This window comes from Mustela lutreola, chromosome 13 (assembly GCF_030435805.1).
Source record: "Mustela lutreola isolate mMusLut2 chromosome 13, mMusLut2.pri, whole genome shotgun sequence".
In the NCBI taxonomy this organism is placed as follows: Eukaryota; Metazoa; Chordata; class Mammalia; order Carnivora; family Mustelidae; genus Mustela; species Mustela lutreola.
In genome coordinates this window covers 66,468,787-66,483,692 of record NC_081302.1, presented here as the reverse complement: position 1 = coordinate 66,483,692, position 14,906 = coordinate 66,468,787, and the positions used below count along the sequence as shown (strand labels likewise).

The window sequence follows — 14,906 nt, the reverse complement described above, 5'->3', positions numbered from 1 at the left end:
CCACACCTAAGTAGTATATTCTCTTGTAGCTTTGGAAAGTAAATACAGATATTTAACTGATGTTAACAATATTTAAATGTATATATTTCATAGGTCATTTATGATAAACTTGATTTTTTAAACATTCTAATTTTATTTTATTTTTTCAATGTTCCAAGATTCGTTGTGCACCACACCCAGTGCTCCATGCAATACGTGCCCTCCTTAATACCCACCACCAGGCTCACTCATCCCCCTTCCCGTCTCCCCTCCAGAACCTTCAGTTTGTTTCTGAGAGTCCACAGTCTCTCATGGCTCGTCAGACCTGATTTTTATTAACTCCATTCAAGAATTCCAAAATAAAGATAGAGAGATTATATAACTAAAGCTAAAATAACTCATTAGACATATATAAAATAAATTTCAGAACCTCATCTTTGTTCTACCATCTCGAAAACCAATATGATACTAATCCTTTGCATTTCATTAAATGTATTTACTGTAATGTTATACTGGTCTCTCTATTTTTTTTAAAAAGAATACTCAATCTACATAATTTGCTTCTCATAATTTGGTTTAGTTTAGTCAGTCCCCCACTGAATAATTCTTTTGTTACCCATATAGCTGGAACGGACTACGTGGGAATCAGTCGGAATTTAGATTTCACACCTGGAGTCAACATGCAGACTGTTCGTGTTATCATCCTGGATGACATTGGGCAGCCGGTGCTGGAGGGAATTGAGAAATTTGAACTGGTGCTTCGTATGCCTATGAATGCTGCCCTCGGCGAGCCCAGCAAAGCCACAGTGTCCATAAATGATTCTGTCTCAGATTGTGAGTGTTTATTAATTTATAATGATGAGTAAATTTATAGGCTAGAGTTTATATACAGATGGAATGAAATGATGAACTGGGGTTTATATACATGTATAAGTTTGCTAGGGCTGCCATAACAAAGTGCTACAGACTCAGAAATTTCTCATCTCACAGTGCCAGAGGCTAGAAGTCCAAAATCAAGGTGTTGGCAGGGTTGGTTTCCTCTGAGGGCTGTGTGGGAAGGAGATGTTCCATGCCTGTCTTTGGCTTGTAGATACCCATCTTGGCCCTTTGTGTCATTATATCTTCTCTGTGTGTCATGGTGTCTGAATTTCCCCTGTGTATAAAGACAGCAGTTCTATTAAGTTAGGGCTCAGTCTAATGACCTCATTTTTACTTGATTACCTCAGTAAAGACCTCAAGTAAGGTCACATTTTCAGGTTGTGGGGGTTAGGACTTTAACCAATGAACTTGGAGGGGAAGCAATTCAACCCATAATGATACCCTGTCTGACCATGTCTTCATTCTGACCATTTTGATAAAATTAGGGAGTCCTTTCAAATTAAAAAAGTGAGATTGCCAGCAATATCCTGATTAAGTCTCAAGCGTTTCCTCACCATACATAGGTGGAACCATCCGTAATGGTCTTTTTCCACTTCTCAATGCAAGACTTTCTATCATCACCTACACCCAGACGCTCCTGAAATTTCCCTAATAAGGTGCCAAAAACATAGCTCTAAGACAAGCAGCTGCTGGACAAATGGTAGGGCTCTCTGACACATCCTCAGAAAGGATTCTGAATAATTTTCAACCATGATGATCTTGACATTGCTTAGGAGAGTGTAACCTGTTGTTAATGAGACCTATATTTAATTCACCCCTCATCAGTATCACTTAAATATATATATAATATTCATTTTCAAAAATGTTTTATATATATATTTACATTATAGATATAAAATACTATATTCATTATCAACATTTCTAACATGGTCTGTGTAAACTATGCTTCTAATTGTGTCACAATTTTGAGTGTTATTTGAAAATTATTCAGAAATTATTCAGAAATTTCAAAAATTCTGAAAGGCTCATGATTAAGCAATCAGATCAGCAATGTATCTGCATATAGATACAGATATCTCAAAGTTTCTGGTTTTTTTTCTACTGTTTAGCATTTCCCTGCATCTGCCTGGGAAATAGAGCCATAAAATAGAGCCAAATTTCAAAGATAAGGAAATCAAAACCATTTATTTAAGTGATTTGCCTAAGGCCAACACATTGTTAAGTGACTAGGTAGAAATTGGAATCCCAATTCTCACTTCTGTTTCATTACTCTTTCCACTAAATCTTGCTTTCTGAAATACTATTTTCCTTAAGGAAATTTCCGGTCACCTTGATCCATATGTTTGTTTGCTTTGCAGTGCCTAAGATGCAGTTCAAAGAACGAGTATATACTGGCAACGAAAATGACGGACAGATTGTTGCAGTGATCCACAGGAGTGGAGACCTTCACTACGAGTCTTCCGTGAGATGCTACACACGGCAGGGCTCTGCGCAGGTGATGACAGACTTTGAGGAACGTCCAAACACAGATAGCTCCATCATCACGTTTCTCCCTGGTAAGGTGGAGCTTGACATTTTTATTTGGAATTTGAGAAAGCCAAATTGCTGATGAGAAATACATATCGGGAAAATATACCTTCTTGACCTCAACAAGCTTATGATGTGGTTTTGTGTGCACTGTGTGATAGTGAGATGGAATAGATCGAATCAACATCTTTTTGGTGTCCGTAATTTATGAATTGATTTCCAGGGATGTGCAGTATTGTTTATTCAGAGCGTATGTGGTGGTATAGCGAATGTGTAGATTTCGCAATACTGGGATACTGTGTTCAAGTGAGAGAAATGAAAGGAAATAGAGATCACACTTTTAATATGAATTCAGAGCCTTAAACTGTTCGATCACTGTGATCCAGTAATTGTACTAGAAACTAGTCCTGTGATCAAGTTAACTCTGATCATCCTGTGCAAGGTGGGTAAATTTGCTTCCTAATCATAATGCCAGAAATTCATACATAAAATTGGTACTTGCTCTTTATCACTTATTTTCTAAGATGGCTGACAGAACTTAAAAACAGACACTGGAGAAATTTCCCATACAGATAGGGGGTTTCACTGCATATGTTCAAACATTTAGTCATTCATTCAGCAAGTATTTATTGGGGGCTTATTACACACACATTCTTTGTACCTTTAGTGCAGCAGGGGAAAAGACAATATCCTCACTGTCTGGTCCTTATGTTCTAGTAGCGCACGTATCCTTTGGGGCCTGCGATGTAATTGGGATGTCATGAAGCGATGTAACTGACGTGCTGTCATTATCATTGGTCCAGGTGAGACTGAAAAGCCTTGTGTCCTTGAACTGATGGATGACAAACTCTATGAGGAGGTCGAGGAGCTCCGCCTGGTTCTTGGCACTCCACAAAGCAACTCCCCCTTTGGGGCTGCAGTTGGGGAACAAAATGAAACTTTGATAAGAATCCAAGATGACGCCGATAGTAAGAAGTTATTTCTCATCCTCACTTGTAAATTGGGAATTGAAACCCATCTATGTTAATATTTTAGGTGGCCCAGAAAATAAACCTCAGTCTTTCAAGGGTTTTAAAGCAATTGAGAAATAGGAAAAAGGACTAAGACAAATGGGGAACCAAATAGACCATGAAAATTAGAAGTTGATTTGGAAAATATGCCTTACACCTAATGTTAAATTGCATATGTTCATACCCTCTGTACGGTGGTGGTAGCCCTGGGCCAGCAGTTTCTCCCTCCCCTCCCACTCTCCAGGACCCACTCCTGTAAGACTGATGGCACACAGAGGTCACCTGGAGTACATGTCTTTTATTTTTATGTAAAGCATTTCCTTTACATTTTAGTTTGTCCATGTTTCCCACAATTTTAGAGACTGTGATTAAATTTGGAGAAACCAAATTTAGCGTCAGTGAACCCAAAGAACTGGGACAGTCGGTGGTTGTAAAAATTCCAGTGATTCGCCAAGGAGATACTTCAAAGGTTTCCATTGTGAGAGTCCACACCAAGGATGGCTCCGCTACCTCTGGAGAAGATTATCACCCTGTGTCAGAAGGTATGGGGGTTCTCAGGTGGGTGGTGCCCACACTCTATACTGGCTCTGGTGCCCTTGAGAGGAAGAAGAGAAATCTCCAACTGAAATAAAAATAGACATATTCCTTTACATTAATCTCCATCAGAAAAATAATGGCAGTAGAATTTAGTTCCAGAATTTTCCTTTTTGACTTACAGGGTTTATGCTTGAGGACTTAGAGAAATTTTCAGTAGACTAGATGACCTTTTGTTCTGAGTCTACTTTTACTAAGAGGCTTTACCTTCATTATGGTAAGCCGCTACTAAATTATACCTATTCTAGAATATACTAGTACACTGAAAATATGCATGGTAACTGAGATAGTTTTTAGTTCATAGAACATCAATGATTTAAAACTTCAAGGCAGAAAATTTTCTGTTAATGGAAAGCAGTAAGAGTCTGGTGGAATGCTACCCCAAAAGACCATGGATTATCTGGGCCTTAGGATTTCATTATGGGTGCTTTTCATCCATCCCCCTCCTTCTTCAAATTTTTCGACTATTTCGCCATTTATTTTTAAAGTTTCTCTCTCTATATATATAGATTATCTGCTGATAGAATAGATGTAAACTGATGTACTAAGTTAAGTTTATAAATTATGTCGAGTTCTACTTATCCACTTTGTTTCTAGTTTCGTACTTCTTACTACCAACAATCTTTAGTTCTTGATTGTAAAGCTACAGACATTCATCTTGATCTTGTAACTTGTGAAAAAAAAAATTTAGAAAGGTTTTACTAAGTCCGTAATAAAGTTGATGAGACAAGAGGGAAAAAACCATCTTCTGCAAAGGAGCTTGTTTTATTTGCGTCTATGGTAAAAAGTTTGACTACTGTAGAGTTTCAAAGTTATCCTCAGAATATTCTCTGTGCAGAGAAAGATAATATATTTGAAAGAAATCACATACAACCCAAAAGAGGAGAAACACTGATTAGCCACTAAATTAGAAAAATCTAAAATCAGTCTTTCTATAATGAGCAAGAGCAAGCTTTACATGAAGGAAACATCTTCTAAAGATGGGCAATATGACCTTTAACAGAAAATGTTTTTCTTAGGAACAAAATAATTCTTTTTGCTGAAGGATAAATAAAAATTATACCTCTGTGGTAAACTGACCAATGAAGTCAGAAAAAGGTTAAATGGCAGGAAATCAGCTTATGTCTCTTTTATCCCATAAATGTAAACATGCTATTTATAATGCTTATGATAAAAATTTAATCTCTTCTGACCCATATTCTAATTTCTCCCTTATGGTGAAAATTGAGGTCAGTCTCTTAAAAATAAACAGAAATAATAAAGATAGAAGAAAACTTGAAATATTTTTGTGTTAAAAATATCTAAAATGACAGATAAAGACTAAAGTAATTGAGGAGACTTAACTATTTTATCATCTAATCTGCATACTGTAAGAAAACAACAATTTAAATATTTAAGGGATGCCTGGGTGGCTCAGTCCATTGAGCATAAGCGTCTGACTCTTAGTTTCAGCTCAGGTCAGGATCTCAGGATCCTGGATCAAGCCCTGCATTGGGCTCCTCGCTCAGGGGGTGTTTGCTTGTCGCCCTACACCACCCACCCCCACTCATGCTCTAGCTCTCCTTCCCTCTCTCACATAAATAAATTAATTAAATTTTTAGTAAATAAATAAATATTTAAAATAAATACTTAAGCTTTTAACCTCTAAGAAATTGGATTTCTATAATTCTGGGGCTTATAAAATTTGAATGCTTACAGGGTAAGACAAGCAATGAATGAAGGAAATATGAAGGGGAAATGACAAGATAGGAATATTATTGAACCAGAAAATCCATTCCCTGCTGAGAAAAGCCTAATATTGTCCTAGCCAGCCAACATTGGCCAGGCAGGAAAATACAAAAAATAACTTTAAGTATTTTCTTATGAAATCCTCAGATATTTTTGGTTTTAGAAATGAATGTTCTCTTATTTTTATTTTTATGTTTTTAAGAAGGAGAAAGTGTGCAAATGGGGAGATTCATAAGCAAGCTTCACACCCAGCCTGGAGTCTGACCTGGGGCTCAGTGTCAGAACCCTGAGATCATGACCTGAGCCAAAATCAAGAGTCAATGCTTAACTGACTGAGCCACACAGGCACCCCTAGAAATTTTCTAATTTTCTAATGAAATTTCTAAATTTTTAATGAAATGTCACACAAGTCCAACCAAACAAATTAGTGGGCCAGAAATGAACAGATGTTTTCATCCTCTGATATAAGAACCTGAAATCCTCTTAGGGTATGAAAAATCTAAGACTAATAAACTCGAAGAACACACAAAGCTAATGTGGAAAGTGGCTATATCTAGAAACAGAACTCATTTTAAAGAGGAATCTGGCTCACTCAATTTTAAAGAAAAAAATCTTTTTCATAATTGACAATAAAAAATAGAAGTAGCAGAAGAAAAACACATTGGAGACACATTTTCTTCTGCCACATTTTAAAGGATTTATAATTTAGAATTATAATGATTGAACTTCAGTTACACCAAAACCAGCATCTGCTATCTTCTCTAATTAGAACAATTATGCATTATATTTTTTAATTTCTCTTCTGAGCCAGTTTTTCAAGAGGTATAGTAAAACTAAGAAAAGAGTTTATCCAAGTCTCATGGTATAGGCAGCTGCTGACTCTTGAGTTCAATAAAATCAATTAATCTTTAATGTTTTAAGACTTTTGAAATGACTCGTTTAAAAAAGGGGCTCTCATAATTGAGTTTAACTTTGATGACAATGAAGCAAACGTTTTTAGAGAGGAGGGACAGGATTAAGGAGAGCATACCATTCACATTTGTCCAAAAAACTTTTAAATTTCCAAAATTAACATCAACAATAGAGGAAGTCTTTTTAAAATATAATTTGGTTATAATATTAAAAAGCTCAACAATTTTATATCCACCTTCAAATATATATATATATATATATATATATATGTATATATAAAATGCAAATGCAATTCATACTCCATAATACCTCCAATTGTAGTCACCTGATTTGTGTCCTCCAGGTTCAGAAATTTTGGAAACGAGAGGCTGGTTTAATCTGGTTATGCCTCAGTATTAGAACCGTTGATCTGTTCCACAACTCAGTATTTTTTCAAACGGTTGGTCAACAAATCAATTTAGCAGCTTCTGCTTAGAATTTTCTTCAGATGAAATGGAACAGAAAATATTCAGATACAAAGCATACAGTAAAAATAAGTGATGTTTTTCAAACTGGTGATTCTATTTTATTCACGCACGCACGCACACACAAATATACTGGGCCACAGTGTACAATGTTTTCCTCATTGTGAGTCACTGTCAAGAAAGCTTGACAAAAATTTCACATATTCCTATGAGAAAGACTTAAATCTGTGATTTTTGCATTTGTAGAAATTGAGTTTAAGAAGGGAGAAACCCAGCATATTGTTAACATTGAAGTAATCTTCGATGGCATCAGAGAGATGAGAGAGGCCTTCACCGTTCACCTAAAACCTGATGAGAACATGGTAGCAGAGACACAGGTAAGTACTGAGATGGATACAAGTTCAGGGCGAGCTGGGGCATCTGGGTGGTTTAAGTGTCTGCCTTAGCTCAGGTCATGATCCCAGGGTCCTGGGATAGAGCCTCACCTCAGGTTCTCTACTCAGCAGGGAGTCTGCTTCTCCCTCTCACTTTCCCTCTGTGCTCTCCTCCCCTCTCTCAAATAAATAATAAATCTTTAAAAAAGAAATCAGGACCAGCATTTGAATCTGGGAAAATGCATATAAGCATCACATAATGTACAATAGACTACTGGGATTTTGTGCAAGCCTTTATAAAGGCTTCTTTTTGTGCGTAATCTTTTTTCACCTCATAAATAAATTTTGTACGTATTACTCTTTCTTTGAAAAATCATGTGTGTAGAACTAAGGGACTAGAGTCACTGAGCCCCACATCAGCCCACTTAGTTTTCTCATTTCAGTTGGCAACCTCTGAATTTGAGATTCATTTCCAGAGAGTAAGCGTCATCTCGACACAAAGATGAGACTATGAATTCAGGGCTACTGCTCATTAAGACATACATTTTAATCCACAGCATGGTTTGCTAACCTCAGAATTACCACCACTAGTCCTAGCTTTATCAGCTTGATGTCCAGAGCCTCAGTGACCAAATGCTATGGTCCTAACACTGATATTCTGTCCTTATTAAATTGATGTGTCATCAACCAGATTTTCTTCAAGGTAAACATTTTCCACAGAATTTTTATCTTTAAACCTTAAATAATTTTTAAAACTAAATAATTTTAGGCACAGACCAATGTTTATAATATCTGTACTTAAATTTACTCTAGCTCTTTTATTATTTATTTTACTGTTAGTGTGAGATTGAATTAGGAAAATTTTTTTTTAAGATTTTATTTATTTATTTGACAGACAAAGATCACAAGTAGGCAGAGCAGTAGGCAGAGAGCAGGGGAAGCAGGCTCCCTGCTGAGCAGACAGCCTGAAGTGGAACTTGATCCCACGACCCTGGGATCATGACCTGAGCCGAAGGCAGAGGCTTATTAACCCACTGAACCACCCAGGAGCCCCATGAATTACAGAGATTTTTATCCCTTAAATATTTCTTATCGTTTTTTAATCTTTACTACTTGATGGTATTTCTTGCTATAGTTCCTTACTTTTTTTAAGTCATATTTATAATTCAAAACACATACATTTTTTATAAGTCTTGATCACATTAAAAATAATTCTTTTAGTGTTATTTTTATGGAGCACTGTATTAAACTCTTTGGGGGGGGGGGTGAAAGGAACAGAGATTCATTCAAATTCGCTTCAAGTGATAACAACTTTTTTATAAATGCAAGTAAATAAAGATTTGGAAACTGTGATATATGAGATATTGGAAGGTTATTCAGGAGCTAAGACAAATTTATCAGCAAGGTGTCTTGGCACCTTACCAATAGATGTTCCTAGAATGCTCTCCTCTCTGTGACTCAGTGTCTCATTCTGCCCCGTTTAGGCTGTGCTTCTGGTCTCTGCTCATTTTTTAAAATTTTTACTTAAATTCAATTTAGTTAACATACAGTGCATTATTGGTTTCAGGAGTAGAATTAAGTGATTCATCAGTTGCATACAACACCCAATGCTCATTCCATCAAGTGCCCTCCTTAATGGTAGTCTCTGCTCATTGAAAGCCTTGATTTTCACTGGCATCCACGTCAGCATGGCTATGCTAACACATGACCCCTAGGATTTGCTTTCTCCCAGCCTATCATTCAGCATTCTTCTCCCGAGAAACTAACTGGCTTTTTCATGGATCTTCCATGCCATAACCCAAGACAGATGCAGCCACTATCATCACAATTTAGAGAAAAAAATAGAACCCAAATACCTCGTGTGATGCCCTGGAGTCGTGTACCCTCCCCTTCCTAGTGCCATAAGACATGTCCAGGGTGTCAGTGTCACCTAGACAAACCACAAAAGGCCTGTCACCCTGCTGGGGCTCTGTGTGTGACAGTTTTCATCATAATGAAGCCAGGAGCTCGTCTAGCTCGTCTGCTGTGCAGTAGAAACTCCTAGAGCCTAATATTACGATAATCACAGATAATTATCTTTTCCTTGTAGGTGACCAAAGCCATTGTGTATATAGAAGAAATGAACAGCATGGCAGATGTCACTTTTCCTTCTGTCCCTCAGATTGTGTCATTACTGATGTATGATGACACTTCCAGAGCTAAAGATAGTGCTGGACCCGTGTCTGGCTATCCTGTCATCTGTATCACAGTGAGTAGGAAATTGACAAAATCGAGAAAAATTGTAAAATAGCTAGTTAAAATAATTATAGATGTTAACCAATAGAGCATTTTGCCACGAAGAAATGAAAGTGGAAATACTACAAGGTATAAGGTTTGAACTTTGGATAGAAAAATATGGAGTCTAATCAAATAAAGCTTTAATCAAATAAAGCTTCCATTTTCCTTTCTTATCCAACAGAGATAATTAACTCATGTGTAACAGTGTGTTATCTCAGGATCTGCCATTGATAGAAAAATAAATAAGGGTTGAACTCTGCACTCAAGGAACTTAAAAATAAAGAAGAGAAAAATATATGGGAATCAGTCACTCTACCAGAGGGCAAGCTGTGATCATTACCATGAGCAGGTCACCAGCCAACTCAAGCTGTAGCTCCATGGGTGAGGTCACTCCTTATGAGGAATTTCAACAGTTTAAGAGTCAGACAAGCGGATGCCAGTCCAGGAAGAAGGGATTACAACACAAGGGACATCTAGAGGAATAGTATTGAAAAATGGCATATTGGTTATTACTTTTTTCCTTGCCTTTTCTTGACTGAGATGTACTTATTTTTCTCTAACAATAGCCCTGGTAGCATGACCTACATCTAACAGGCACCCAATAAATGTTCATCGAATTAACAAACCAGCGTAATAATTTGGTGCCAAGTTATAGAGGTTTCTACATGTGATATTAAGGACCGTGAGCTTTATTGGTGGGAAAGCAGAGGGTTCTTGGGCAGAAGAATGGTGTGGGAAGAGGAGTGCCACTCGCGGCAGTGTAACTAGACTAGGAAGACCCTGAATGAGATGAGAGGTGGTGCTAGAAGTGGGAAGGAAGGCGGCCACGTAAACACTGCAAAAGAAAAATCAGCCAAAGTCACTGACCCACTGGAAGTGGGCGGCAAGGTGAGAGAGAAGAGGGAGGCTGGGATGGAGAAAAAATAGGAATGATTTGGGGTCTCAGAGATTCATGAGATGATGCAGAGAATAAGTTTATGTGTATCAAGTTAAAGTGGAAGTGTCCAGGAGGCTGTTTGAAGCCAGAGTGCATGCCGTTAGGACTAGAACAGAAATGTGAGGGTTGCATGAAAGGCATGTAGCAGTGGGAAAAAGCACCAGGGAAAGCACGAGTCTAGAGCACTGGGGAGACCTAACTTCCACACTGTTCTATACTGTGGTCCCGACAGTTATTTGTTTCCCATAGGCTTGCAACCCTAAATACTCAGACTATGACAAAACGGGCTCTATTTGCGCAAGTGAGAACATCAACGATACCTTGACCCGCTATCGATGGCTAACCAGCGCACCCGCTGGCCCTGATGGCGTCACCAGCCCCATGAGAGAAGTGGACTTTGACACCTTTTTTACGTCATCCAAGATGATCACCTTAGACTCCATATACTTCCAGCCTGGCTCCAGGGTGCAGTGCGCGGCCCGTGCTGTGAATGCCGACGGCAATGAGGGCCTGGAGCTGATGAGCCCTATTGTCACCATTGGCAGAGAAGAAGGTAATGCGCTGCCACTTTCTCATGAAGACTGCCAAAATACCAGGGAGTACTATCAATACCTGATCTTTGGTTACTAGTTCTTCCAAATGCACTCTTGAATATTCATCAAATACTTAAAAGATGACATCCATTTTTACAAAAATATTCTTCAAAAAAATAAAAATTTATTCATTCCACTTTTTTTTTTTTTTGACCACCTGTTGTATGTCAGACTTGAGGCTTTCTGCTGGCACTCAGGAAAAGGAAGCCCAAACTCTTGTTCTCAGGGAGTTCAACTCAGGCTGAGAACACAGATAGATTTTAGTCTGGACAAGGCACAGTGAAAGTGACTAGTTCTACCCTGAGAGAGTCAGGAAACAGGAATCTCGAAAAGAGCTGAGAAAAAAAAAAAAAAAAAAAGCCTGAGCAGTGAATCATAGAAGCATGAAAGTACACGAAATATTCTGGAAACTATAAGCAGAGAAATGGGGAAGCAGGTGAAAGAGAGAGTAGAGAGGAGATGAAGCAGGATGGTATGCAAAGGTCAGATCTGGACAACGTGGCTCCTGTGTGATGAGCTGGTGGTTGCCCCAGCAGGAATTTGCTGGGTACAGGGAGAGAGGAATGACCATCGGGTGGAGAGGTATCTACAAGTGCCCACAACTTGTGATTATAAGAGAGGTTGTGTCCAGGGCTGGAGCCCAGATACACCAGGCGTGAGAATAGACTGTAGCTCAAGCAACACTGAGAAGACAAGAAATCAACTTTATAAACTAGTCCTTCACTCTGCAGAAGAACTTTCAAGTTAGATTTTTTTTTAAGTTTTAATTGTTTTCAAGTTAGATTTTTAAAATAAGAGTGTGTTTATAAGATTTCGTTTTTAAAACTTTATCTGCATACAGTGGTTCAGAAGTATATTTGTTGGATAAAGAAAGGTTATTTGTACCACCTTTATATATTCAGGACAACTATTTATTGATATCATACCATAGTAAACATGCTCTTCTGTTAGGACTAAAATATATTTTTGTTAAGTTTCTCAAGGGGAAAAAAAGTTAATGCCTTAAAATGAGTCCCCTTATTAATAGAATAGACAGCCCAGACACTGGAGACTGCCTCTGATTTTATTGCTATTCTAATAAATACTTGCCTATTTTCTTTGTTTTGCACAAAGAGAAAAGAGATTATATATTGCCTAGTGCTCTTAAAATTATAAACCAGCATCTTAGTCCCTTCCATAATATTAAAACGAAAACATCACAGTTCTTTTAGAGGAAAGATCGGAGGCATATTTTCATGCCAAAATTCTTGAAGATCACTAACAGATAGATAGATAGATGATAGAAAATAAGTCTACATCACCATGTGTTTCATTATGTATATGTGTATATCCGTATCAGTATCTTTTGTATCAGTATGCATATTATAAATTGCAACATATATTATAAATTATATTATGTATTATAAATTCCAATACACATACCATAAGAAGTTACATGTAGAGAGAAAACCTGACTGTGTACATTTTGCTTTCTGACTCTAAGGAGTTTTTGTTTTAAAAACGAGCTCATTTTTAGTGTATTTGATTATGAATAATGACACTTTATGGCTAGTCATGTATATTATTCTAGGGAAAGGATCCAGTTCACTTAATTACAGTTACTCTTTTCTTGCTGGCCTTCAATCTTCTTTTACTGTGTCTGTTCATATTTTATATGAGAACAGTTTTGTAACTATTATTATAACCGAGAATGTCCAGTGTGTATTTAAGTACATTGAACAATAATTATTATTTCTCAGACTTTATCAACTACCTGCAATGTAAAGAAGTAGCAACTAAACCACCACCCTTTCTTCTCACACCAGGGTCTGTGACTTTTTTTATAGCTGCTTTTAGCAATGCCTTAGTCCACAGGGAAGTTTTAATTCTATTATTTAAAAAATTATAGTGCCTAGCTTAAAAATATTCTTTAGGCATTGTCTGTTGTGTTCTTTTGGCATAAATATGTTCATTTTTCCCTGAGGTCTGTGTCAGCCCCGGGTGCCAGGGACGGTGGGAGCAGAGCCATTCTCTGCTAAGCTGCGCTATACGGGCCCCGAGGACCCAGACTACACAAACCTCATCAAGCTCACGGTCACGATGCCACACATAGATGGTAGGTGGCTTGGGTAAGCACATCTGTGGGAGTGGTTTGGGCTCCTCACTACCCGGTTTATGCCACTGAATACCCAAAATGTTCATTTTGCAACGTCACCTTCAAGTCTGTTTCTTTCAAATGATTCTGCTTTCTTTCTATCCTGTTTTTTTAAAAATCTGACAATTTAAGCATTCTTTAAAATTAAATAAATTTAATACATTGTCCAAACACAATGGAACAAAACTTTGGTCAATGTGCTAGTTTTTATGAAATGGTACGACTGTATGTTTAAAACTCTTGAACTTGGTCTTCCAGTAAAGCATTTCAGTATCTCATTGAGCATGTATTTGCTATTTCATAGCTGGAATTTAAAAATCCAATTTATAAATCGTGTTCATTTGCTCCAGATAGGAATTTATGAGTTGATAACTTCATCCACACTGTGAATATTTCCCCAGTACAGAAAACATCTTCAAGTTCTGTTCTCCTCAACTGACTTTATACCTAAATTGTTAATATGAATTTTATTACTTGGTAGTTAGTTATATTTTAAGTAGTGAAGCAAGAAGAAGCACAAGGCAGTGTTAGGAACAATAAGATAGAATTTATCTTTCTTGGAAAAAGAAGACATAATTCTGCTTTTTCTGCTTATTGCAAACCCAAATTTGTGCTGGTGGGAGGTAGGTGGACTGGAATCTTTACAGCATAATGTGGATCCTGTGTATGACCAGCTCGTCTCTAGGCTCACGTTGGAGGTGTGACTCAGAGGTGCAAAGGACCAAGGGGGGAACCCATCGGGAAAAATCAAACCTGTACAGTTACTAATGGGAAGACTGGTCCCTCATGCTACTCCTAGAGCTGACTTGGCATTGTCTGACATGGTCAACAGCCACAGCTCTGCCAGAGCTGGGTAAAAGCTGACCAGTTCTTTTGTGAGGCTAGAGTTTTGCTCAGGGAGAATCTGAGAGCAAGAAGGGGGAAAGGTTCCAGGAAAGCACCTCTCTCATGGTCCTTTTTGCTGCATCCTCATGCCAGAGCTCAACAAACTCTGGCCTCTGTGCCAAATCCAGCTTACTTGCCTGCTTTCATAGGCTCTTGCAAGCTAGAAAATGGTTTTTATGTTTCTAAATGTTGGGAAAAAAACAAAGAAGAATATTTCATGGAACATGAAAATTACACGAAATTATGCTCCATTGTGCATGAAAAGTTTTATTGCACAGTTATAGGAATTCTTTTGCATGTCTTCTGTGGCAGCTTTCTATCTAATATGGAGCATCGAGCAGTTGAGACATAGACCTTATGGCTGCAAGTCCTAAAATATTCACTATTTGGCCTTTTATGCAAGAAGTTTGCCAGACTATAGCATAGTGGTCATTTTCAGACATTCTGGTCTCACGACATCCTGACAAATTATTTAGGATCTCAAAGGCCCATTGTTTTTGTGAGTTATATCTATAAATAGGGACTTGATTTAAAATCAAAACTAAGGAATTATTAAATACTCATTTTTTCATTCATTTAAATATAATCTACTACATAGTCACATGGAAAACAT

The 14,906-nt window shown here is 37.6% G+C and overlaps 1 protein-coding gene across 1 annotated transcript in view; it reads left to right on the top strand.

The window, feature by feature from the left end:
- Positions 1-14,906, top strand: part of FREM2 (FRAS1 related extracellular matrix 2) — a 160,022-nt gene that overhangs the window by 122,219 nt on the left and 22,897 nt on the right. The window contains exons 8-15 of the mRNA XM_059144036.1: positions 604-813; positions 2,217-2,414; positions 3,189-3,353; positions 3,755-3,937; positions 7,340-7,470; positions 9,557-9,715; positions 10,931-11,234; positions 13,238-13,369. Coding sequence (XP_059000019.1) covers positions 604-813; positions 2,217-2,414; positions 3,189-3,353; positions 3,755-3,937; positions 7,340-7,470; positions 9,557-9,715; positions 10,931-11,234; positions 13,238-13,369 — 1,482 coding nt within the window. The remainder of the gene's footprint in view (positions 1-603; positions 814-2,216; positions 2,415-3,188; positions 3,354-3,754; positions 3,938-7,339; positions 7,471-9,556; positions 9,716-10,930; positions 11,235-13,237; positions 13,370-14,906) is intronic.